Consider the following 27,911-nt stretch of genomic DNA (forward strand, 5'->3'; position numbering starts at 1 on the left):
TAAAGACTCTCGCTGTCACCCGTAAGTTTATACCGTAGACGGGAGGTAAAAGCGGAAAGATTGTGCTCAATCTTGTACTAAAATTATGTCCCATTTCAACTTGATTTATATATTTCGAATTTTACAATATAAAACGTACTTTAAACCAAAGAATTAGTAAATAGGAATTTGATAGTTCTTTCTTTAAACATCTGTAGTTTTGTCAAGAGTCGTAGATCTAGGACTAATTAAAATATAAGCTATTCAAATTTAGTACAAATATATGTACCGAAGTTTGTTTAAGACTTTAAATTCTAGTAATTATATAATCTAGATAGCAGTGGATGGTGTTTTTAACTCTAACCAAAGAATTAATTAATTCTTCGGAGCAGTTGTGCAATTACTTGTAAAGGGATGAGCAGTTGTGCCTCACTTAAAAAATGTGATTGAGATTCAAGATACGCACATGACATGCATGCAATTAATTCGATACATTCCATGTAGATTCTATATCTCTTGAAAGATAAGATAAGTTGGCCAGACATATAGCTATAACAGCATAATGGTAAGCACTGAATGAACTTTTTAAGCAAAGTTCTACAGCTTTTAACATAAATATAAACCTTCATCAATTTTAGCAACACTCCAAGTATAATTAATATTGATCAGTCTGAAGATGGAAAATTGAAATAAATATCTCAAAATGTACTTCTAAAGCGAAACCAGTATTATTGTGTTGTCATAGCCAAATATGGCCGTTTAACCCATATTTGGCGCATATCTTTACCATAATTGGAATGTCCTACATTTTAGACGCGTATTGATTTTTGCATAAATTTAAACTGTTTTTATGAAAATAAATTATTTCTGATTGAAATGAAGTAAATACCAAGAAAATGAATGAATAAGATCTTTCTTGAGGAATACGTAAATTTTCGATGCGTTTATGATGAGCTAGTGTACACACAAGTAAGTGGTAATAGAACTACTTTTTGCGCGGACTCACACTGTTGTAGTTATACGTCTTCGCCCGATTAGGAAGAAGACACAAACACGGATTCTTTGAGAAAATTTACCGAATAAGAATTTGTGCCTCAAATGGACACCTCGTCTCCGGATTTAAAGGTATTGACAGCTCCACAGATGTACAACATGGATTTATTGAATGGTGGACATTTAGGCAACCAGCCAGCATTTCCTGGCCAAGCTTATAGTGCGGGAAACAAAATCACGTTGGAGCAAGTGGATCCGTCGACATTTGAAGAAGATTCTGACGACGATGAATTTGGCACGGGAAAAGGCCTGCGGCCGGGAAAAAAGACGAAAGGACGTGTCAAAATTAAAATGGAATTTATTGAAAACAAACTTCGAAGATACACAACATTCAGTAAACGAAAAACCGGGATAATGAAAAAGGTAGGTCAGTGTGTTTTGTAGTACGTGACCCATATTTGGGTATGACTACTACGGACTGTGTATTGATTGTGTATTCGATAAATTGCGCCCATTCATAATAAGTCGCGTTTAAAAAGTCCGGTTGCATCTTAAAAGAGAAAATTCTGATGTGAATACAATGTAACATAAAATGAAAGAGTTTTTTTTTTTAATTTTAAGAATACTTAAATAGCATGCTGTTATTTTTGTGAAAATTGAACAGACTATGTAATAAACTGCAGACTTGGAGGGACATGCACACCCCTCCAAAAAATTAAAAGTAGCGAACAGAAAAGTTTGATATCAGAAAATTAAAATTCAGTTGTATTAAATGTATGATGTAAAGCCTTAGAAGAATTAAACTTTGGACTCTACTGTATTAATTTAATACACACAAAAATGTTTTGATTCTGTTTATTTAGAGACAGTCCAAAATAAGAGATCTAATTCGAAATAATACAAAATAAAAGATGACATTTTGTCAAATATATGAAGCCTTGAATATAGATAACACCACTTTATGTGTTTATATATATATATTTTTGCCAAAACCCATAAGAAATTAGGCTCTCCATTCCCCAAAAGGTGGCAGTATCATTACTATCATTGATTAGCTCCACCCGTCCCCCTATAAGACCCCTGATACAACCCTGAAAAAAGATCAGGCATTCTCGGGTCTTCCATAATACCTCTGCCCCCACCCTACAAAACCCAGGATTCAACCCTGAAAAAATTCTCAATCATCAAGTCAGCAGTTATTAGTAAATAGTAACTAATAACTAAGTATGCCCTTTTCTCGTTATTCCGAGCCCCTTAACCGGTATTTCAGTGCTGGTCAGTAACAGCTTTAAGTTTCAGAAGTGTTTTTGTTATAGTTTGATACTCCAACATCTAAACTTAAAAAATCCCCATGAAGAAACATTCTAAAGATTGTTGTAAATGAATAATCCAGGCTTTCACATGATGACCCTAACCTTCTGAAACAGCCAGATTCTTTCTCGTTGAACCGAGACTTGAGATCATTTGTACTAGCTCTGAAAAAATAAGGCTTTTTTTGAAAAAGTTCTTTTTTAAAATTAAGAACAGATACATTATAGTGTTTGCTGACAAAAAAGTTTTAAAATATGTGGTTTCTGTTTTCTGTAAGAAGGTTATATATTACCCCAGTGATTTTAGATTAGCAAATTTTGTGCCGAAATTTTCTGTTGTGTATATTTCTATTTTAATGCAAGTAATACTATTTTCTTTTTATTTTTGTTTAATTGTCTTATGATTTGCCACAACATACATAAAATTTAGAAACAGTAAATAGCTGCAAGTGCAAATTTTCCAAAGGCTCGGATCAATGAGAAGGCTCAGAATTACGAGAAAGAGGCATACTGATAAATGATTGAGATTTTTTTCAGGGTTGTATCATGGGTCATGTAGGGGGTGGGTATTAAGAAATGCCTGAATTTTTTTTTCAGGGTTGTATCGGGGGTTTTAGGGGGAGCGGTGGGGCTAATCAATGATACTGCCACCTGTTCATCCCCCTAACCCATTCAACCAAAATGCTGGATCTGCTTCTGGTATTGCTAATTTATTGGAACAGGGAATGATTAAAGCTGTGCAGTCCGCTATGTTGCCACTTTGGAAACCCTCCAAATCCAGGAGTTGACAGTTTGACCATGGCTAAAATAATGGCAGTGGTGGGGGACAGGTTACCAGAAATTTTCCTTTGATGTTCAATTAATGCAAACCTCAGTACGGTTTGTGTATTAATAGAATGCAGTGCTTATAATTTTGTTTTGAATTTATTAGCACTAAATTTAGAATTTTTTTTAATAACCGTCAAATTTGTTTTGTTTTTTTCAGGCCTATGAACTGTCAACACTTACGGGCACACAAGTCATGCTTCTGGTAGCCAGTGAGACAGGTCATGTATACACTTTTGCCACACGTAAACTTCAGCCCATGATTACAAGCGAGAGTGGCAAGGCACTCATTCAGACATGCCTCAACTCCCCTGACCCACCACCGATTGCACCAGGGCAGCAACAGGCAGTAGAGCAGAGGATGAACCCTGGGGGCTTTGAGGAGACAGAACTAACATACGCGGTAGAAGAAGAAAATGGAAAGGTATATCCTTGAAATATTTTTGCTAGCTGTATGCCAACCAAAATGTGCCCCAACTTCCCTTCTAAATTGTAATAGATTTACTTTGATTTGCAAGCATTTAATTTTTTTATATTTTTTCCATGTAATAATTACATATAAATTAATTGGTTTGATATTCTCATTACAGATAGTCAGTTGTACATCATTACAGCTTTAATTTTTTTTTAAATGACGAGGAAGTACAGTTTTGTAATTGGACATTATTTTATAAAAACTAGGATTCAGTGAATTTTTGGCAGTATTTATTTTAAAAACCACAGCTGTGGTCTCAAAGTAAAATATGCCACATGTAAAAGCTTTTTTAATACCCACTGCATTTGCCATGTAGAAAAACATGGATAATTTAATTGTATTGTACTTTAAACATTAATGCCATTCTTGTAAATCTTAATTGAATTTTACTTGAATCTGTTGCAAAAATAACTGTTAAGATATGAAACAAATTTTATTTAAGTATAATGTTTTTTGGTGATAATAATATTCAAGTTTCTAATATATATGCCCCCATAAAATAGTCTTTTTTCGGATGTTTATTAGTAAGTTAATTGTGTAAAATTCCTTATCAGAATTATGGCCTAAAACAGGTGGGCAGGTAATGCTGCTGATCTAAATGGCTCCACATGTGTTTATGGTAAAGGGTAGTCAGACAAAGAAGGTCAGATTTCCTGTTTAATCTGTACATGTATGTTCAAGATGTTTTAATCAGAAACAGATGTTGTGTTCTCCATCTGTTTTGATTTTAGGAAGTTGTTTTTGCTTACTGTATGTTTATATGGTAAATTTTGCAGGAAGACTAGAAAATCATGAATGCCCTGTGGGTTTGTCTTCATATTGGAAGCTGAAAGTAGAATTGAATTTTGATTGTCTAGGGAAATGTATTCATTCAGTTTGAAGCTGAAACTGCATTTCAGTATGAAAATTTAAAACACTGACTCCCAATATCTTTTACAGGAGAAAATAGCTAGATATTATTTTGCTTTGTTAAATTTAACAGTGTATCATTGAAAAAGAAATAAAAGATTATTGTTTGCTTTAGAAATTGATTGCATATTGAAACGCATTCCTCCAGATAAACCATAAAACACTCAGCTGGTGTGAAGATTTTTTTTGAGTGTCAGCCCACATAAATTGTAGGTTTTTGCAGAAGAAAATGACAAGGTCATGACAGTCTATACCCCAGTCCATTACAGTTTACAAATTCAACATTTTGTGAATATGACAAATCAGTGTGAATTTGCATGATCAGTATTAGACTGTATTAAATTGAAATTTATAGACAGGGCTTAAAATTTACTTAAAAATACTGGTAGTGACACCGGTGACGTACAGTACATTAATTTTTTTTTTGTAACACTAACAGTTAATCAAAACGAAATACTGTAGAATTGAAGGGAAAAAATGTCAAATTCATTGAATTCTACGTAGCAGTTTAGCAGACTACTTTTGTGTAAAAAAAAATTTTTTTAAACAATTATCGTCCTTATGATTCAATACAGTAAATGATATTTTTTTTTTCAAAGTTTGTTGTCTTAAGAAAATATGATTCTTTTGTTGTCCGTCAGTGAGGCATGCCCCTTTCATGTGCAAATCCTTCAACATTTTTCCTTTTAAAGACACAGAATTTCTTTAAACTTTGTGTATTGACTGAGAATCAAGTTTAAAATGGAAATATATGTAAAAACCATAGGTACAGGTGCTTGATCTTGAATTATCTGCCCTTGAAAATATATTTTTCAGTATTTTCCCACTTTCAAGGGCAGACAATTCATGACCAAGGCTGGGTACCTATGGTTTGCTTTATTTTATATTTCTGTTTTTGATTAGATTCTCTGTCAGTAGACACAGTTTAAAGAAAGAAATTCTATCCATAAGAAAAATTTGCCCTAATATTGTCAGTATATAGACACTGTGGCAGTTGCAATTCCTTGACTTATAATGAACATTGACAAAATGATACCTCAAAGTCCTGGTCTTTCCCATGGACCGAATTTCAGTAAACTTTGTATACTTAATGCAAATGATGACTAAAACAGAAATATAAATTAAAATGCAGTTTCCTTGCCTTAATGTTGAATTATCTGCCCTTGAAAATTGGTTTTTTTTTAGTATTTTCTGATTTCCAAGGGCAGATAATTCAAGATCAAGCTCCGGAACCTATGATTTTTGATACATATTTCTGTTTTAAACTTGATTCCCAGTCAGTACACAAAGTTTTAAGAAATTCTGTCTGTAGGAAATTTTTTGCCTATATACATATACGAATTACTGTCAGATCTATGTACGTCTTTAAATAACTAAAATGTCCAGTAATTATCTGCTTTAAACTTGCAGTTTAAAAGTCACATAATGTTTAAGTCACATAATGTTTCTTGTGCACTTAATAGAAAGAGTACGGTTCCTGACATCTCTTGCAGAATATTAGGAACAAAATACATTAGCAGTCTTGCTTGCAGAGTTTCTCATTTAGGAAACTCATGTCTAAGGAATGTATGCTTTTGGCTCCCATCTCTACCTGTCTAAATATATGCCCGGGAGATGGACCTGCACAAATTCCTGATCAGAAAAATTATTTTCAGAATTGCCTGTTCTGTAAAAGGGCTGAATTTGTAATTGGACAAATTTAATGTTTCATTTGTATAGTAAGTGCATAAAAGATCTGATTTTTTAGTCCTTTTTTATCCAGTCGGTAGTAGTATAATCTTCCCTATTTTTGAAATTAATATATGACATTTTCTTAATGTGTTTTTCATTGAGTTAGTGAAACAAGACTTTAAAGTTACATTTAAATATTGTTAGCCCAGAAATGTTTAGTGACAGCAGTATACTTGAATGTCACTTTTTATATTCACATCTCTAATATGTATTTATATTAATTATAGCATTAAATTTAGCCATTTTAGATTAGCTAATATAGACTCTCTGCAAATTTTGCGAAGTAAAAAGTGGGGCATAAATTCTAGATCAAACGTTTAACATATACATTTTGTTTGCATTTAACATTGAACACGAAAAATTCGAAATGTTGCCATAAATTTGAGAATCAGAATAATTTTTAAATCAGTTTGAACTTTATATGGAGGTTCCTGATAATAACAGGTCATGGTTTTATGATAATTTATCAGTTTTTTTGCAGCACAAAAAAAATGAAAATATCTACAAAATATGCTGCTGATCTGTAACTCCTCCAGAACCTCTGTAAATGCATTAATTTTTGTAGGCAGGTAAAATACTGCTGGAGAATTATCTGGGGGAGGTAGCTGTGATCTAAATTTGGCCCACTGCCCTTACCTGGAACTGGATTTCCATCTGTTATTTTCCATTAGTTCTGGCAGTATATATAATTTATCCAGCCTACACAGGGCTTATCAGCAATCTACATATCTGCTCATACAGAAGCAGTGTTTTATAGAATATTACAGACTGGTTCATGTTACTGAATATTTCACTTTATTTTCCTGTGCTCTGAAAACCATCAAATTTTTAATACCCTTCTGGTAACTGTCGGTTTATGATAGAGATTGAATTTCTTAAAAGGTTTAAAGACTGTTTTAGAAACATGAAGCTATATTGTATTAAAAATTTAATTTTAAGAAGGCAATGCCATACAGATACACACCATCAAGCAGTATTATTAAAGCCTTTTGTAATTTATTAATAAATGTCTCAATAAACTATATTTTTAGAATGCAATTTAACAGGAAGATTTTGTTATAATACAATGAAAAATTATCGTCAGATTATGATTTTTATGCCATTTTTGTGTTAACTCATTTGATTGCAGAAACTACAAATCTGTTACTGTATTAATGACCAAGTCATAGAAAAAAAAATTATGGAGGCCTTTAACCCTTAGCCTGCTAGCGGCAGATGATTATGCCTTTGCGACCAGTGCAGACCAAGATCAGCCTGCACATCCGTGCAGTCTGATCATGGTCTGCACTGTTCGCTATTCAGTCAGTGAATTTGCAGCAAACACCCCTTCAAATAATAAATGGTATTGACCAAATTGAATGATGGACCAGTCCATTTTAGAAATTTAGCAGGCTAAGGGTTAAAAATTTATTGAATTGTCAGGTTTATACATAAATAAAATTGACTAATTGAATGAATTAACTGGAGAAGAAACTACTTTGTTTACACAGGTATATGGTGAAACAGTCGGAATAATGTTAACTGAAGGCCTACTCATGAATAATCTATCTAAGTTCCATTTAGACAAGGCTTGAGATCTTTAAGATTGAGGCATGCTTCTTCTCAGAATGTGGAATTTTCCATTACAGATCCTGATGTTTTGCCATATTTTTGGTAGCAGTCTGTATATGCTACTTGTAATCAAGCTCAACAGGGGGCACTTTGTGCTAAATTGCCACTGAATCTGTCTGTTTGTTACTGATAAGCCTTTACATATGGTCTGTATTTGTGTGGGAGAAACATTGGTTATGGCATTTAATATCTGGGGAGCTGTAGCAAGATGACTCAAGGTTTCCTAAAGTAGAATTCCAGGGGTGTACAGAATTGATGGGAAAGATTGCACTACTTTTGGCTAATCAGGATGTACATGAATGCTCTGGCTGGGAATATATTTACTAGGATTTTTTTTTCATTCTCTGCCACTGATTCATATGGGGAAGTTGTCATCTATTTGTAGAGAATAATTTTCTACTGATACAGAAACTAGGGGAATCAGGCTGTCAAAGCATATAACTGCATTACTGAACATTGAAAAATGGCATGAAAGTAATTATATAATTATAATAATGATAATTATTCTTTGGAGATAACTCCTGAGACTGTTCAAATTTTGTTAAATTATGCCCCTTTCCTTCCCAACAGAAGAGAACATGCTGAGGTAATAAAAGATAAAATTACAATTTTAGAACAATATGAACAACTTAAAGATATCAGTTGTCTTGGTCACACTTGCTTAAAACTTTATTGAGTCACTTTCAGTGCAAAATAAAGGAATAGTAATTCAAATAGCCTCATTTTAAGAGCCAGAATGATCCCTGCTGGTGATAACTTGCCTTATTTATAGAGGATGCATAGATCTTACCTTAATAAGACATTTATATATTACTTACATAAAATGTTAATAACTAAAATATCAGTATTAGGATACAAGGTGCCTAGCGAGAATTTAACTAAACTATATTTTTTGCAAATTAGTTGTGAATAATAAGGAAAATTAATTCTATTTATAGCCTATGGTGATGGACAGTACTGGAGGCCTGAAACCTGTGTACACAATGAACAGCAGTCCGACAGTGCAAGAGAACTACAGCCACTCCCAGGCAACACAGCCAGTTGTACAACAGACCCAGCTTCAGCCATCAACACAAACATATCAACCCGCATCCACAGGTATGTTATTGTAAAGCCAGCTTTTAATCAGGGATGTAGGTAGAAGTCCTTCTTACTTCTTTTTTTCATATCTTAGGCAGCGAGAGTCACAAGCAACCAGCATAAAAAGTTTTATACTCTGCCTAACCAACTCCTCAAAATTAAATCCTTTGTGATGACTGGTTAATTCTGAGAACATTTTGAAATGGACCAATAACAGGTTTACTGTTTCAGGTTTTCCTACTAAAAATTTTGAAATTTTGAAGTCTTAAACTTAAAGAATAAGAAATGATTTTTGCTAATTGATTTCAGTGCCTATGGCAACAGTCGTTCAGCAACCACATTATCAGACATCAACCAGTCCACAGCCTAGTACAACGAAGTCGTCCACCCCAGGCAGTATATCGGTCCATCTTCCTGGACTACCTCCAGGATTTATCTTACAACCTGGTAATGTGTAGATTCTAGTATTTCCTTTGTTTATTTATACATAAATGTATGTGGGAATGTTATGATGAAATCACTCAATTTTGTCACAGACACTTGGGGTATGGAACCCACAACACTTCCAGCCCAAACCACTACGCACCTGTATATATTTTTATCATCATCATTGTATATCCAGACGCAGACTATAATCACACAAGCAATATTAAACTTATTTGAACTAATTTGAAAATATATATTATCTCTCACTAGCTTAAAAATACACATTAAGATATAAATGTTCGCCAGAAATATCTGGCACACCCACCTTGAAAAATCGTCCTATGTTTACTATTTATGCAACTTTGCCATAGAATTTTGGTGTTCTTTAAAACAATACATATTTTTCTTCACGATGATGTTCATGATAATACTTGATCTTCACTGCTGTCAACAAAATATTCGTGAAATATTACAATTGTGAAAAACTTTGTTCCATTTACAAAATCTTTCGAATACATAAGCTGTGGATTCCGGCTTTGTACGATAAATAAACATCGCGTAATGAATGTGGGAACCAGCTGGTTCCAGTATTCACTGCGCGAAAAATATTTACCATACGAATCCGGCAGCCATAGCTGACGTAGTCGAAAGATTTTGTAAATGGAGCGAATTTTTTTGACAATTGCAGAATTCCTCGCGTATTCTGTTGACAGCACTGAAATCCAGTACTATCGTGAATATCATCTTGCAGAAAAATAGGTACTGTACTGAAAAACATCAAAATTCTATGGGAAAGTTGCAAAAATAGTAAACATGAGATGATTTTTCAAGGTTGGTGTGTGAGATATTTCTGGCAAACATTTATATCTTGTGTATTTTTAAGCTAGTGAGAGATTATATATATATTCAAATTAGTTCAAATGAGTTTAACATTGTTTGTGTGTTTATAGTCTGTGCCTGGATATACAATGATGATGATAAAAATATATACAGGTGCGTAGTAGTTTGGGCTGGAGGGTTTTGGGGTTCCAGACCCCAAGTGTCTGTGAATTTTCTTAGCAAAAATTTCAGCATTTTGGCTAAAATGGTTATTCTGAGGAACAACATTTGTGAATTTCATTAGAATTTTATCTATTTATTTTGATTCATAGAAAATGATTTGTTTTGCTGACAAGTTCAGCCTCATGTAAATTCAAATATATACTGTAAAATGCTTACTGTTCATGAGAGTTTTGTTTCGTTGTCCCAGTAGTCTACTGTGTTTGTAAGCTTCATTTCCATGACCTTCAGTTTTAGGGCCACCGCTCACTATACAAATATATCAAGAGTTGAGTCGAGTGTTTGTGTTTCATCAGGGTCCATCTGGCCATAACAGCCACAATATAGCAATTGGGCTATGTAAGAGTACGGACCCCCGCATGTCACCAGGCATGCCGTTAAAGAGAATTTTTGAAGCAAAATGGTGAAGAGAACTTACCTCTACACAATTGCCATAGAGTATTAGCTAATTAATCCAAGTAATTTTGAAGCCAAAAGTGGGTCACTGTCACGGCCAATGAGACCATAAACTACAAAGATCCTAGACATGGTCGCTAGACAAACTGCCGGAGGTATTGCAAGTTTGCTCTAACAAGGGCGGTTGAAACTGCAAGTCACTGGCTGGTGCTGTTGTCGCTAGTCCCTCGCTGTAAAGTAGATGTGCCCCTCTCCTCCCCTCCCACATCCAAGTTTTGCATAGGGATTGGGACGCTCGGGGTCTTCTCTGCATTCCGTCTATCCGGAGGCCGTCACCAAGAAGGTAGCCTCTTTCATCACAAACGGACCCTTTTCAGGGCCACTCCCACCGGCTCCAGTCAGGACACTGACAGAAAGAGGCCAATATAATTATGACTTTAAGTTCCCTCAATGGATTGTGCCTTCCCAAGACGTGCACTCAACGGTGGTAAGAGAAAACATTTAAAAATCAAATATGTTTGAAGAATTTAAATACCCAGAGTCCATAGGCTGGATAGAGGGCAGTTAACGTGTGTCTAATATTTGATTTCCTATATTTGCAGGACAATCTTTTGTTATACCAGGACAGCAAGGATCACAGGTGGCCACATCTCAACAAGCACAACAGCAACAAATTTACAGAATATCAACACCTACACAAGGTACGGTATGTCGCATGGTCGGCTGGAATTATTTATAGTTATAGCATGACATAGCATGGTAACAGATATTGTATGAAGTTTTAATTACTATAAGATTCAGTGCTCCAGCTAGGATTAAGAAAGGGCAGGGTGCTGGCAATGAAAAGGGCACTTCATTGTAACTGGTGCATGCATTAGATCTGATGCATTTTTAATCCCCCGCCGTGGCGGAGGGATTATAGGAATGGTCTGCATCCATCCGTCTGTCCGTCCTTCCGTCCGTCCTCCCGTCCGTAACAAAATCGTGTCCGGTCCATATCTCCTAAACCCCTTGAAGGATTTTCATGAAACCTGGGTCAAATGATCACCTCATCAAGACGATGTGCAGAACCCATGAGACAGCCTTGTCGGTTCAAGGTCAAGGTCACAACTCAAGGTCAAAGGTTTGAGCCTGCCATTTTGTGTCCGCTCTATATCTCCTAAACCCCTTGAAGGAATTTTATAAAACTTGGGTCAAATGATCACCTCATCAAGACGATGTGCAGAACCCATGAGTCAGCCATGCTGGCTCAAGGTCAAGGTCACAACTCAAGGTCAAAGGTTTGAGCCTTCCATTTTGTGTCCGCTCTATATCTCTTAAACCCCTTGAAGGAATTTTATAAAACTTGGGTCAAATGATCACCTCATCAAGACGATGTGCAGAACCCATGAGTCAGTCATGCCACCTCAAGGTCAAGGTCACAACTTAGGGTCAAAGGTTGAACCTTCCATTTTGTGTCCGCTCTATATCTCCTAAACCCCTTGAAGGATTTTCATCAAACTTGGGTCAAACGATCACCTCATCAAGGCGATGTGCAGAACTTATAAGTCAGCCATGTTGGCTCAAGGTTAAGGTCACAACTGAAGGTCAAAGGTTTGAGCCTTCCATTTCGTGTCCGCTCTATATCTCCTAAACCCCTTGAAGGAATTTTATAAAACTTGGGTCAAATGATTACCTCATCAAAACGATGTGCAGAAATTATGAGTCAACCATGCCAGCTCAAGGTCAAGGTCACAACTAAGGGTCGAAGGTTTGAGCCTTCCATTTGGTGTCCACTCTGTATCTCCTTAACCCCTTGAAGGATTTTCATCAAACTTGGGTCAAATGATCACCTCATCAAGAACTCATGAGTCAGCCATGTCAACTGAAGGTCAAGGTCACAACTGAAGGTCAAAGGTTTCAGCTCTGTTTCTCCTAAACCCCTTGAAGGATTTTCATGAAACTTTGGTCAAATGATCACCTCATCAAGACGTTGTGCAGAATTCATGAGTCAGCCATGTCAGTTCAAGGTCAAGGTCACAGCTAAAATCAAAGGTTTTACCCTTTCACTATCCATAGCAGTGGCGGGGGATTTAGCTGTCTTTCAGACTGCCTTGTTAACATATACTTTAGGCATGGTATAAGGCATACTTTGTGCTTTGATAGGCTAGGTTTGTCATCTCTAGTATACTAAGAATGCTGTTGCTCATAATTTACTTGGCAGTTCCAGAAATTTTTGAAATACAGACATGAAATGGTGGCCTCTGGTGCATTTTTAGGTCTAAATTTTGAGGTATTGCAGGGGTATGTTACTCTCCTCTTGAATGGGTGGTCAGGGGGCTCTCCCCATGGAAAATTTTGAAATGGTGGCCTCTGGTGCGTTTCTGGGTCTAAATTTTGAGAAAAAAATATTCTTTTGTCAAAACAGTATGGTGCATCTTTGATGAGTATAGGTCACTTCTCAGCCAACTGGGGGCACAGGGCCCCTTGGCCCGTTCCTGAATCAGGGCCTGTTCTTTGTAATTATTTATTTAATAACAATATGTGTGTGTTAAAGAAATAAAAGCTTGAAATCATTTCTGTAGCTATAACATTTTAATAACTTTTGTTTAGGCCCATTTTACTCGTTAAAATTTCAGAACATACTTTCTTCATGTACTTGATATTTATAAATTTATATGTGTAACATACAGAAGAAATAAAGTTTAAACTTTCACTTAAATAAATGAAATAAGGCAAAGTTTTTAACTTACAACAGACTGAATGCAAGTTTAGCACTTCTAATAGAAAGTATTCCGGGTATCCAAAATTTTTAATCCGGTATGGTTACACTTTCCTAAAACTCATTTTTAAACAATATTTTTGAAAAATTATTATGATGTAAAGACAGTTTAACAGCATTTTACAGTATCTGACATTAAAGTTTACACTGTCTTTACATCTTATTAAACTAATTTCAAAGAAATGTTCACGAAAAACCGGCAAATTTATACAGCAGACGACAATCAACTTTCGATTTCAAAAACTTTTAAAATGATCAAGGTAAAAAAAATTTCTATTTAAATTTGGTTGATTTTTATCAATTAGATTTAAATGTCTGTTGTCTAGACTTAAGTTTTATTGTGTATAAACGGACATTAATACGTCTGTGACCGAAAACGAAAGTACAGTTTGACAGGTGGCGCAAAAATGAAGATAATTTTCAGACTGGTTAGATTTTGTTTTAACACTAAGCTTCAGTGATTTTAATGCTGGTGTAGCAGACTAAATCGGGCCGATTACAGCAGGTAATTGTTTGTCAATTATGTCAAAGCCCCCGGCGTGTATCACTCGATAAAAAGGTGCAATAAAGCAGTTTATTATAACCAATGAGGCAAAAAAAGGAAGGTTTGCTAAAAAGGAAATGAATGGTTGTAAAAGGGCAGGGTGCCTGGCAGGGCAACAGGGCGGAACGAATTTCGGAACGGGCGATGCGCCCTGCTAAAAATAGCTAGCTGGAGCACTGCAGATTTCTAGCTGCTTGTTGAAGAATTGAAGATAAAATTAGAGTCATAATAAGTCAGGATTAATGATAAGATTTTAAACAGTAGTATGGATTGATGACGTTTTACACTGTGTCTGGACTGGTTTGCAGATATTGATCTCATGGTGATGTTTTATCTACAATTTTTGATACACAGCCCCAATTTCTTGTGACTGCGAAATATCAGTGAAGAAAAAATAACTAGGTATTTATGTATACATACATGTATAAGATTTCTATCAAAACGTGTTTAACATAATTGCTATTAAAGTTGACATTATTACTGCGAGTTGCGAGTTGAAATGTCTTTCTCTCGCAGATTTTTGCAAGTGCCAAAAGTAAAGTCAAGTCAGCAGAACAGTGAAAAATGTAACTCGTGCATAAGACTCATTAGAAATGCTTTAAATACTTCAATATACATATCTATCAATGTGAGTGTCTCATTTCTGTCTGGGATTTGGTCTTTGTCAACATTAAGTTAGTTCTGCATGTTTGATATTTTAACTGGAAGTGATGACGTAACATCATTTATCCAGAAAACATATAATAAAGAACGGAAATGAAAATTATTTTATAAATGAACGTAAACCTGTGAGTAAATTTTTAACAGTGGCACTGTTACCATCTTTCTAATGTTAAAATACGATATTAAAACATCTGACACGTTAAATAATTCAAAAGTTATATCTTAAAATTAGTGTGAAATGTGTGGTTCACTTTAATCATGGTGAAATATCTCTAAAATAAGTGCACGGACCTCGATATTTTATTTCACCACATTATAGGCCATATTTTTATTTACAACTGTGAGAAGTTTCATTAAAATCTGCATTGTAGAAAAAATTCTATTCGCAAAAATGTTATGAAAGTGATGATTTTCCCATAGACTCCCGTTACGAAAAATGCACGAGGTCCAAATTTTTCAAACCAGTCTAGCAAAAAATCAAGCACAGGACCCTATCTTTTTTATTTGCTGATTTTTCAAAGTATATTCTGAAGATTTTAAAATTCAGTTTAATCAAATTCTACATTGTAGAAAAAAAAATTAAGGTATACATGTAGGTCCATGTTTCGGAGGAAAAAGTTCGAACGTTCAAATCATAGAAAGAAAGCATTGTTTAACATGAAAATATAACAGCATATAAAACATTTATATTATTGTACAAAACCATTGTCAATTTATTCATATATGTATTGAATTCCTGAAAGGGACTACATGAAGGGGCCACACTTCTGGACAGTCCAGCGCCTTTAAAAACACCATTTACTTGTCTTCGTTTTGATGCATTTGCAACATTGTGCAAGTGTTTAAACTTTACATAACTAGGTAAAACATTGTTTTGACAATTGTTTACATTTATTTCTTTACAAATGGCATTAAAGGGGGACAACTCATTTAGAATATTTTAGGTATCCAACTCCGTGGGACAGAACAGTAAAACATGTATTGGACAGATAAGTTGTGTGTCAAGATGCTGTTCATTCGCTAAAAAAATCTGTTGCTTTGTGATATACTGCTAAACCTTAATTTGAATGTGCAGAACTAGATCTACCTTAAGGGACAATATTCTACTGTATTTTAGCTTACCTCTAGAGAATAAAATAATGCTGTTATTACACAATTTCTGACAAAAATGACATTTCTGTTGTTGATCTGCATGGCAGACAGCAATATTTAATACCTTCTCATGTCTTGTATGTGAACCAGGGGAATATATATCTAGGAAAAATGTTGTCTTTGCCTTGAACTTAATGAAGAGTAACTTGTATGTTATATTATACCAGATTTGAGCCGCACCAAGAGAAAACCAACATCCAGACCAGCCTGCGCATGCTGTTTGCTAAGGGTTTCTCTAATTGCAATAGGATTTGAAAGCAAACAGCATGGATCCTGACCAGACTGCATGGATGCGCAGGCTGGTCTGGATCCATGCTGGTCACAAATGCACTATGTTGGTTTTCTCATGGTGCGGCTCATATATATAATGCCCTTTTCATGACAGACACATTCAAAGGTAAACTTGGTCTGTGTGGGAGTGGCATTTGGTTACCGCGATTGCTTTGACATTCAGATTGAGTGAAATTAGAAGATATGTGAAGGTGTATAAAATCCTGATTCAGTAAAACCCCCTGTAATGTATCAGTTGCAGATGACAGTTAAATACAGCATCGTTACTGAAATGTCACAGTCATTTTGACATGCTTTACTATTGTCTAGAGTACTAACCACAGTCAAGAAATGCCTTATAAGGAATTTAAACAAGGATATGAATACATCTTAACATTTTATGATTTTATCACCCAGTATAAACTTCCAATGAATCACATACATTGACTTGTTCTTTTGTTGAATATGTCATCTACTAAGGCCTAAAAAAATCTTTTTTTTCCGGTAACATGCTAAAAACAATTAGGGTAAGTAGGTTGGAAATTTTTTTTTTTTGGAAATTTTTTTTATTAAGTGAGACTTCGAAAATTATTTTTATGTCAAAAAATGAACACAAATAAGGGGGTTATGCCTTTAGAGCATCAGTAAGTTGATTTCTAACATCACTGACCATGTTTAAAGCATAAAAAGAGAAGTTTTGCAACTTTTTATTAAAAAGTTGAAAAAAAGATTCTCCAAGGCAGTTTTGGGTCGAGCCAAAAATTTAGGGTAGGTCGGGATACCGGAAAGAAACAATTTTTTTTTTATGCCTTAGCCCTTGCATATTAGTTCTTTAATATTGATCCTTCTGCTAGACTTGCATAGAAGGCTTTAGATTAAACGAATCTGAGCATGGATGAAGCTCAAACCCATGGTGGCATGTGACTTGAAATCAGCGACCTTAATCACTCCGTCCTGTGGGAGTTGTTAATGCTGTTGCACAGCCAATCCAAGAAGACTTATTAGAAGGTCAATGAACGGCATTAATACTGCTGAAAGATGGTGTGAAAAACACACAAAGTGTGCTATGTTGAATACATATGGAAGTTTTTTTCTGTTCATTATTTAGGTACACAAGTGTTACAGACAGAGAATGGACAGAGAATACAGTCAAATGGCACCAGTACATCTGCGGCAACCACTGTCAATGTTCTTAATACAGGTAAATTTATATTTCTTCATAAAATATCACTTAGTCATAAAATACTATCTTTATCTTATTATGGCTGGTGTGCAGATCTTAAACAGACTTGAACACATACATTAAGACCATTGGATAAAGTTTTGAACTTGATTGTGGGATTTTACCTGAAAACTTCGCAAGAGTTATACCGGTAATTTCATGATTTTGTTTTGACTTTTCTACCTAAACTTTTTAATTGGTGATTTTTTTTTTTCTGCGACACCTCTGGGATAGACTGATCGTGTAAGTTCCCCCTTAGAACATACTAACCTTAAGTCATAAAGAAAAATACTTCTGTTTAGGTTTATTTTACTTAACAAATTTGATATGTATGTAGGCATTTTTAGATCGACTATTCAAAGAATAAGTAGAGCTGTTCTACTCACCACGGCGTCGGTGTCGGCGTCACACCTTGGTTAAGTTTTTCGTACCAGTCCAAATTTTGACAAAGTCTTTTGAGATAAAGCTTTGAAACTTTCAACACTTGTTTACCATCACCATGGCCAGTTATAGGCAAGGGCACATAACTCCATCAGGGATTTTGGCTGAATTATGGCCCCTTTTGACTTAGAAATCATGGTTAAGTTTTTCGTACCAGTTCATATTTTGACAAAGTCTTTTGAGATAAAGCTTTGAAACTTTCAACACTTGTTTACCATCACCATATCCAGTTATAGGCAAGAGTACATAACTTCATCAAGGATTTTGGCTGAATTATGGCCCCTTTCGACTTAGAAATCTTGGTTAAGTTTTTCGTACCAGTTCATATTTTGACAAAGTCATTTTAGATAAAGCTTTGGAACTTTCAACACTTTTTTACCATCACCATGTCCAGTTAAAGGCAAGAGTACATAACTCCATCAAGGATTTTGGCTGAATTTTGGCCCTTTTTGACATAGAAATCTGGGTTAAGTTTTTCATACCAGTTCATATTTTGACAAAGTCTTTGAAGATAAAGCTTTGAAACTTTCAACACCTGTTAACCATCACCTTGTCCAGTTATAGGCAAGAGTACATAACTTCATCAAAGATTTTGGCTGAATTATGGCCCCTTTTGACTTAGAAATCTTAGTTAAGTTTTTCGTACCAGTTTATATTTTGTGTAAAGTGTTTGACATATGGCTTTGAAACTTTTATCACTTGTTCAGTATAATAGTCTCTATCTGTAGGAAAGAGTACATAACTCTGTCATATATTTTGGCTGAATTATTGCCCTTTTTGGACTTGGAAATTGGTTCTGATTTCATACAAGTCCATGTTTTGTCAAAACTATTTAACATATGGCTTTTAAACTTTGAACACTTGTTTATCATTATGATTTCCATCTGTAGGCAAGAGTACATAACTCTGACAACTATTTTGGCTGAATAATGGCCCTTTTTGGACTTTGAAATTGGTTCACACATTGCCATTTAGTGCAAGACTTATCGAAATCCACAAATACGGGAACATTGTTTGTCTAATGTATTTTTTTCTTTTGTTTGACCCCATTCTTCAATCAATTCTTCGAATAGTCGAGCGCGCTGTCATCTGACAGCTCTTGTTTTTCAAACAGTTATTCCATGGATAAATTGTCAGAAAAAGGAAAATAGCTATAAATCAAATTATGTTCGAATGAGTTTTAACAAACATTACTGGCAGAGTCTATACAAATAACTCTAAAATACTTTTAGCAAAATAATCACAGTTAAGCCCCTTGGGCATTTTTCTTTATGAAGCTAGCAGTCATTTAACTGCACAGGCATCTACTAATATAAATGAGAAAATTTGTTCTTTCAACCAAGTAAAATTGTATCATTCTGTGATATTGAATTTTTTATGCATTGACACGTAGCGAAATAACGTCCTGAATGATGTCACACACGTGATATGAAATCAGCATGACAATATGGAAAAAAAATTGATGTGGGTAAACGGAGAATGAAAACACACATGTAATAAGTTTTGTTATAAAATGGCGACAGAAATATTATGTAAAAATATTAAGTTCATGAAATAACTCTGGTATTATTTTATCAATACAGGAACGCACCAGGCTGCATCGGCTCTAACACCAAGTGTGTTCATGTATCAAACTCCACAGGGGATAGTGTATGCCCCGGCTACAGGACCTATACAAGATAAGACCATCTTTAACTTCCAACAGCCAGCCACAGCATTGTCAGATACTGGTATGTTGTAATGTATAATGTCTTTAATTGTTCACTGTTTCCATGCCAACTTAGTGCAGGTTTCAATTCCAGCACTCATGTCATGATGTGATATGCAGTAAATCTTATATATGTTTATAATAATGAATTCTGCTTTGAAATAAAAAAAAGAAATCTTATACCCAGATTTATTTCCTTTTTGATATACTGAAGTGCAAATGAAACACAAACTTTGGAAACATTTATATCCCGTCAATGAACAATTCAGTTTATTCTCTTACCTAAGATTGTTTTACCTCTGTATCATAACTACTTTCTGTACAAATTTCATCAAGATCAAACAAGGAGTTTTCTAGAATTCTGGGAAGATGATCCATACCTTTGGTCTTGGAAAATTTAGGGTTGTTCTGGTTAAAATTGGGAAAAACTTCCAGTTATCCATGTCATACTAATAACACTGTCCAACAGTATAAAACTGTATGAAAGATACCCATTTCTTTACAACAATATACATTTTAGATGGTCTGTGTTATCAAATCTTGCCTTACTCTATACAAAGAAAGAATCATTTTCATCAAAATTACATTGGGAATTGTTCTGTCAAAGTTGGTGGGAAAATACATTTTACATTTTAGAATATGACCCAGTAACCGCTAAATCAGCCAAAATAAAAAAAACAACATCCCACAAACCTTGTCAAATTATGAGTAGTACAGATTTTATTAAAGCCAAACAGTTTCAACTTCTTAAAATGTTAATATTACATGTATGTGTATAGCTTTGCATTTGTGCCATTCAGTACATTTCCATCTCATAGAGCTTGTGACATCTAATGGACCTCAGCTGACTATGAAGCACTTACCCTCTATCAATCTTGGTTGAAAACCTCACATACTTTGTGAGAAAGACATCTAGCTAGCTTACAGAAAGTGGGTGGTTCTACCCAAGTGCTCACCTTGAATATTGCCTGGAGGGGAAACTGGGGTATTCACTGTCAAAAACTGTAGAAGTCGCCATGTGACCTAAAATTGTGTGGGGGTGATTTTAACCTGACTGAAAAATGACATAATATGAGCCGTGCCATGAGAAAACCAACATAGTGGGTTTGGGACCAGCATGGATCCAGACCAGCCTGCGCATCCGCGCAGTCTGGTCAGGATCCATGCTGTTTGCTTTCAAAGCTTAATGGAATTAGAGAAACTAATAGCGAACAGCATGGATCCTGACCAGACTGCGCGGATGCGCAGGCTGGTCTGGATCCATGCTGGTCGCAAACCCACTATGTTGGTTTTCTCATGGCATGGCTCATATAATTGTTTTCAAAGTGTAAATTGTTGTAATTATTAAACCAGGTCAGCAGGCTGGCCAGGTACAGCAGCAGTCTCAACAAGGTCAACAACAAATCATCACCATACCCATGCCAGTTTCATTAGCCGGATCTCAACAAGTAAGTTCTCTATAACTTGTCGTTACCATATCCATGTCTGTCCCATTAGCCAGGTTTTATTATAACAGAACACATACAAATTTAAGGTCCCTAAAGTTGTTTCCCCTGATCTATAAAAGTATGTCCGTTCTTCGTAAAGTATACAACTATTTGCATTACGTCCTTAATATTGAGCCATTCATTAATGCACATGATATATCACAAACAGGTTTGCAATGGTTACAATGCCTGCATTCTTTTATTTAATGAGTGTCTGCGGTTTATTGAAATAAAATGGAAAGAATCATTGAAAAGAACTGAATTAAAGAGAGTATTATTTCGTTTTCAATGAAAAATCAAATTGACTTCTATTTTTAAACACTTGATTTTACATTTTCACTGATACAGTATTGCACATGGTGTTCCTTTGATAAAAGACATTTCAATCTATATTGACACATATGTATTTTGCCTCCTTAACAAGTTAGTTACTGATATGTTAAGCCTAATGTTACCGTAACACAGATATTATTGTAAAGATGTTCATACATAAATCTTGAAATATCTTGAATGTATTTTGCCTCATGCTTCAGGTTTTACAGTTGACGACAACAGAATCCACACAGTTGTCAGATCTGTCTCAACCGAGTGCTGCCAAAAAGTCGAGAAAGACTTGAAACCAACATATAGTTGGCCTTCTATAGTGCTTTACTGGTGCTCAATTCAACTAGTCATACATCGGGAAGGTGTTCGAGTTTCAACTCTTCATGGACTATGTTACGTTGTTGTGTACATCTATCACAGAGCTTGTTCTCGTCTTGTGGTGTTTAGTGTTCATTTATTATGTTCGTGAAAAGTAGCTTATTGAGAGATAGATAAGCTACGTGTGAGTGTTTTTTTTTTTTACAAAAACGTCTTGTGTTTAATTACGTAATTCTGTGAAATCTGCAGGAGTGTCATATTACGTTTTCTGAAGCTTTTAGGATCAGTTTTACATAAGGGTAAATCCCATAATACATATCCAGATTAAGTTTTTCTTTAACTGAATAAATGTCAGTAGTTACAAATGTTGAAGCAGATGGTCCTGTTTATTGTGACAACTTGTGTATATGATATTTCAACATTCTGTAAGTGACAAAGGACTGCCTGATCATTGATTGCATATCAGATTAGACTCTTTCTGGTCTAAAATTTTACTAAGAATTTTAAGTGGTTCCCAGTTTTGACTTTGATCAATGTAATACTGAATTAGGTAGCATTAAGCCCATTGGTCACACATGCTTAAAATATCTTAGAACCACTTTAATTAAGACAGATTCAGTGCAGAAGTTATAGAATTAGAATTTTACATAGCCTAATTTTACGAGCCACATCACAATGTTTGGGCCACTTTGGTGAAATTTTAGAAAATGGCTTAAGTGGCTAATGGCAGATTGTCCCGAGATTATGCTATCAACTATTGAAAACTGCCCATAAGGTCAGCATGTTTGTCTTGAATTCTTTTGGTCCTAATCATGATCTTCCGTGTGAGAAAACCATTTTTTTGCAACAGCTTCTAGTGCTGTAGCTATGGAAACAATTATGACGTCATACAACTTTTTGTTGATTTTAAGTGTTGTTCATTTCTTGTTAGATATTTTAATCCGTCCACATAATATGTTGCTCCTTTGTAACAAGATAACTCTGTTCAAATCATGTTACAAAATTATTGTTATAGGTCATATAATTACGAAGGGTTATGGCAACGAATTTGTGTTACAAGTTTACACATGAACACAATGAATTAATTGAAGGTCTTAGGCCATGTGAAATTAATGTTTACTTTATACTCCTTGTTTTGCTGTCAAAATCTTATGTTTGGCAAGAGAAACTTTTATCTCCTTCACAGTGATCTCCCCTTGAAGTAAAGATATCCCGGTTGTAATAAACATTTTAGCAGAATTCTGATGAACTAATTTACATTTTGTTGGTTACATGTATTAAGATTAGTATGGGTAATTTTCAGAGAAATATGTCTAATATGTTGAAATGAAAAGTAAAGTTAAGCATATTAAAGGCAGTTACCTCCAGATTTTGGCTAAAAAATGATATTTCTTTCAAATTGAAGTTTGGTCATATTATGAACATTAGAATATGAGGTTTTGTTTCTGAACTATTTTTTAAAATGTCAAATCAAGGAAAAAATATGACTGCATAGGGAATCGAATCTGGACTACCACGGCTATAAAAAAAAGTTTCCCGCTGTTGTTACCAATAGCGCTATAGAGGATTTAATCTTCAATGCACGTTAAACATAGATATTTATGATTGAGGCAGTTTACCTCGAGTAAATCATTACAAATGCTTATTGATTTTCGTCATAAAAAGTAGTAAAAAACAACTAATTCTTGTGTGTTTCCATAACGTATAGTCTGTCAGTAATTAAGTTTCAAAGCATTCTCAAGAAATATAGCATTAATTTCCAGATTATCTGAAAAAAAATCTTTCTTTTTTGTTGCCGAACAGTCTGGAGGCCAGTGCCTTTAATTGTATTTTTATTGAATTCATTTTTTTTGAAACAGTTATTACTATGTGTGTAACAGCAGACCAAGGGAGATAATCTACGATGTGTAGAAACTAAAGTAAGAAAGAAATCAAAATAGAAAGTACTAGTAGTTACAGAAACAAAATGAATCATTCATTTACTTAAGAAATAATATATCTCATCCAGTGATTTGTCGCTGAATAAATCATTGTTTGGAGTTCAGATACGAAGGAATTATATCACGAGGGCGCAGCCTGAGTGATATAATAATACGCATCTGAACGACAAATAATGATTTATTCAAGAGCAAATCACTAAATGAGATATATTATTTCGATTCTAACATGTTACCAATGATTTTTAAGTACATCCTTGACGACATTCATTAAATATTTGCCCGTTTCAATCGGTTTCTTTTCCAGCGCGCTGCTATGCCGTTTGACGCCATGACGTAATAATTGTGACGTCAGAACAGTGAATTGTTGAATAATAATTCACAGTTTTCAGCCTTCTTTGTTTCATAGGAAAATGAATCGGATGGTGTTAGAATATTGAATTTATTATCCTGTCTTCCAGTTTACAAAAGGATATTAGCATTTAACAATGCATTTAACTTTTTTTTTCCGTGTTGGTTAGTGAGTTTTTGATGACTAACCTTGGTAGTATTGAGACCACCATACCAGCAAATATAGCTAGGTATATAGAATAGTAACGAGAAAAAAGAAATATTTGCTAGTCAACTATGTAAAATTTATCGGATGAACAACTCATTTGTTAAAATTTTCTGGATTTGTTTCTTACACATACAAAAGCTTTTTTGCATTTATATAAAAAAAAAAAAAATGCCAGATTAAGAGAGATGCAAGGAACTGTGTAAATAATTTATATTATGTTGTTATTGTTGGTGTACATATATAAAAGGCTTAATTACATAGGTCTCACTTAAGAGTGTTAGCATCTCCAAATGAGCCGCACCATGAGAAAACCAACATAGTGCGTTTTTGACCAGCATGGATCCAGACCAGCGCATCAGGGCAGTCTGGTCAGGATCTGTGCTTTCGCTTTCAAAGCCTATTGCAATTAGAGAAACCGTTAGCAAACAGCATGGATCCTGACCAGACTGGGCTATGCGCAGGCTGGTCTTGATCCATGCTGGTCGCAGTAGCACTATGTTGGTTTTGTCATGGCGTGGCTCAAATAATACTGTCTTAGTAATGATTTTTTGGTAATGAATTTTCTCATTACTACTAATTGAAGGCATTGGGTTGGTAGATAATTCACAGTAAAACATTAACTGCTCAAAGTTGCAAGGGGGATGATTTATTAAGGGTTTAGAGTGATCAAAATATAAAATATATAGCGAAAACAGCTAGGACAATATTAACTGCTCATGTGAGCCCTGATGCTCGAGCTAGTAGTGTTTCACTGTAAATGTTTTCAGATGTTTGAATTAAGATAAGTATTACAGGCTTTTTAATCGGACAAACTCCAGTTTGTAAGTGGAACCTTTATAATGATTTAAAATGTTAATTTTTGATGTCCTGACCATTTTGTCAAATTTTCAAAATGAATTACACTGACATAATTCATAGGGTTCCAGCCAGCATTTATTATATAAAAGCACTTTAGTAGTGTTTAAAATGTGTAGAAAAGAGTATTAAAGTCACATAGCAAAACAGAAAGAATTGATCAGTACTTACATACTTTATGTATTGTTATACTAACAAAATAACAGTTCTAACGATATGAATATATAATATGAGCCACGCCATAAGAAAACCAACATAGTGGCTTTGCGACCAGCATGGATCCAGTCCAGCCTGCGCATCCACGCAGTCTGGTCAGGATCCATGCTGTTCGCTTTCAAAGCCTATTGCAATTAAAGAAAGTTTTAGCAAACAGCATGGATCCTGACAAGACTGTGCGGATGTGCAGCTGGTGTGGATCCATGCTGGTCGCAAAGACACTATGCTGGTTTTCTCATGATGCGGCTCAATTATATATTTTTTGAGACTTTACAGATGTAGATGTGTTTGATAATTTTTTATATTACATCTTGAGGTTTCTTTCAAATAGTTTTCTGTTAATGCTTTCATGTTTGTGTAAAAGTGCTGTATAGGATGATGCTAGTAACTTACCTGTACATGATACTCCAAGTGCCAATATGACCAGTATTGTAAATATTGTGTCAGTTTTAATTTCTTTTCTCTCATGTACAAATTACTGCAATGTTATTTTATGATATTTGTTGTTGTTACAATATTACATGTACAGTGCAGTTTGCTGAAGGAATATAATTATATCTTTGTTAAGGCATTTGTGGAAATTTTGGATTTTTTCTCTTTTTTTTTTTGTCATTGTTTTCATATTAATGGTTGAATGGAAAAAATGATGTACTCGATGAAATGAAGGAGCAACTAAATGACAATTTTGCCTTCAGATTTTGAAATAGTTTTGAATGTGCTTTGTCGATTGTTGCAGATATATGTTTACAAAATTTATTATTTTTTATTATTGACATTTCATTGTGCCATATTTAGGCAGAGCTTTCATGACAAATTAACTGAGCTCAAGTAAGTATGACCGGATACAAGGTTTTAAAACCGGACTTTTGGGACCAGTCTAAAAATTTCAGCACCTGATTGGTTGATTCTGTGTTCAGTCTTGAAATTGACGAATGGCAAGAGTGCATTTTGAGACTGGTTCCAATTTCAGTGCTGTAACCTTGGAGTCATTACACCATACAAAGAATCTCATCTCTTCATTTTATGTTAATTTTATTGACAGGTATTTTAGTCTTTTCCTCCAGTTTTCTTTTACAGTTAAACCTGTGTGAAAGTCAACCTGCGAATAGATATCACCAGAATCTTGTAGTCATAGTTTCTTTTCTAATTTAGATATTGGCAGTGTAGTTTGTCCTGTGAATAAGGGCGACTTGCTTATAAACACTGTAGCATGACTTTTATATACAGGGTTGACTGTAACTGAAGATGTGCAGTATTTCTCAGTTTCCCCCAGCTGACATAATAGGGCAATTTGCAAGCAAAGTTCCCTCTCGATAAAGCCTCTTTTTGCTGTTCCATGTTGCTGGTACCCAACATTTCAGGTTGGAAGTTGTTGGCTCCATCCCAAGAAAACAAAACTACTGCTTAGTTAAAATTCTGTTCAAGTTGTCAAACATCTTACAACAGGGATTCAAACTGAAAGTTTAAAAAATTGCAGTGTTATTTGTAAGGTTTTCAAATTATTCACACAGTAGTTGTTCCTCGTTACCTTCTAGGTGTGCAATTTATCTGTAATATTATGTTGATGTTATACCTTCTTGCTGTTTACACTCTGTTTAAATGAGATTTTTTTCGTTCAAATTTTACATTCAAGTGCCTCTTTGTCTACTATGCTATAGTTCATTTGTTTAGTTTTAAGGCTTTTTGCCACTAAATTTGTCTTGTGTAAGTCATGTCATTACAATGTTTTCTGGATACCTTCATTCAAACCAGAAACAGTGAAACCTGTGCTAAACACCACCTGTAAACTTGGACCACCTATCACTACTAGTTGTTCTTCATGTGTAAACACTTTTAGTGTATTTTAACCTGTTGATAAAGGCCACATGTAAATAAATGGTACTTTGGCTCCTCCCACGTGTTTTCTGTATACACAGGGTTGATTGTATTTTCTGCTGAGGTTGCACTGTATTTTTGTATGATAAAACAACAAAAAATAAGCTGGGATATATATTGATACTGAAATCTGTGGCAAAATTATTTTCAAAATTACTTTTTCTTTCTTCCATGCTTATTGTGTACATTTAGCTTACATTTTACAAGAATTTTTACTGGGAAAAATCTAAACATATGGTAATTTATACCTTTGGTTATTTAATGTGTAAGTACCAAGGTGCTTATTAACCTTTAGCATGCTGAATTTCTAAAATGGACTGGTCCATCATTCATTTTGCAGTACCATTTATTATTCGAAGGGGTGTTCACTGAAAGTTTACTGACTGAATAGTGAACAGTGCAGACCATGATCAGCATGCACAGACCATGTCCGTGCAGGCTGATCTTGGTCAGCATTTGGTCACAAAGGCAAAATCACTTGCTGCCAGCAGACTAAAGGTTAATTAGAAGCTTTGCAGCAGTTTGACTGTGAGGTTGTTTCCCCTTGGAAAAAATATTTTCTGTGACAAATGTTTGAATTTTGTTGCAGTTGTTGTTGAAAGAGTTTGCCATTCTGTACATTTTATGTAAAACTTACTTTGACAGCATGACATCAAACACATATTTGTGGCATTATGTAAATATTTTAAAAGGAACTGCAAATAGTATTTACCAAATTGATTATAAGATTTTGCTATTTTTGTATGTATGACTTTCTAAGAACTAAATAAAATGAAAGAACCAGA

At 34.7% G+C, this 27,911-nt stretch overlaps 1 protein-coding gene across 1 annotated transcript; it reads left to right on the forward strand.

The window, feature by feature from the left end:
• The first annotated feature begins 981 nt into the window (after nt 1-981).
• Nucleotides 982-27,911, forward strand: LOC123539766 (serum response factor-like). Its single transcript, XM_045324523.2, has 9 exons — nt 982-1,395; nt 3,268-3,531; nt 8,772-8,931; nt 9,223-9,360; nt 11,397-11,495; nt 17,293-17,385; nt 19,431-19,577; nt 20,909-21,003; nt 21,576-27,911. The coding sequence occupies exons 1-9, from the start codon at nt 1,078-1,080 to the stop codon at nt 21,657-21,659; spliced, it is 1,398 nt and encodes a 465-aa protein (XP_045180458.2). The 5' UTR covers nt 982-1,077; the 3' UTR covers nt 21,660-27,911.

This window comes from Mercenaria mercenaria, chromosome 1 (genome assembly GCF_021730395.1).
Source record: "Mercenaria mercenaria strain notata chromosome 1, MADL_Memer_1, whole genome shotgun sequence".
NCBI lineage: Eukaryota > Metazoa > Mollusca > Bivalvia > Venerida > Veneridae > Mercenaria > Mercenaria mercenaria.

Coding starts and splice junctions, on each gene's coding strand:
- LOC123539766 (XM_045324523.2), top strand. CDS start 1,078: ATGGACACCTCGTCTCCGGATTTAAAGGTATTGACAGCTCCACAGATG. Junction 8,932..9,222: donor ATATCAACCCGCATCCACAG/GTATGTTATTGT, acceptor AATTGATTTCAG/TGCCTATGGCAACAGTCGTT. Junction 17,386..19,430: donor TGTCAATGTTCTTAATACAG/GTAAATTTATAT, acceptor TTATCAATACAG/GAACGCACCAGGCTGCATCG.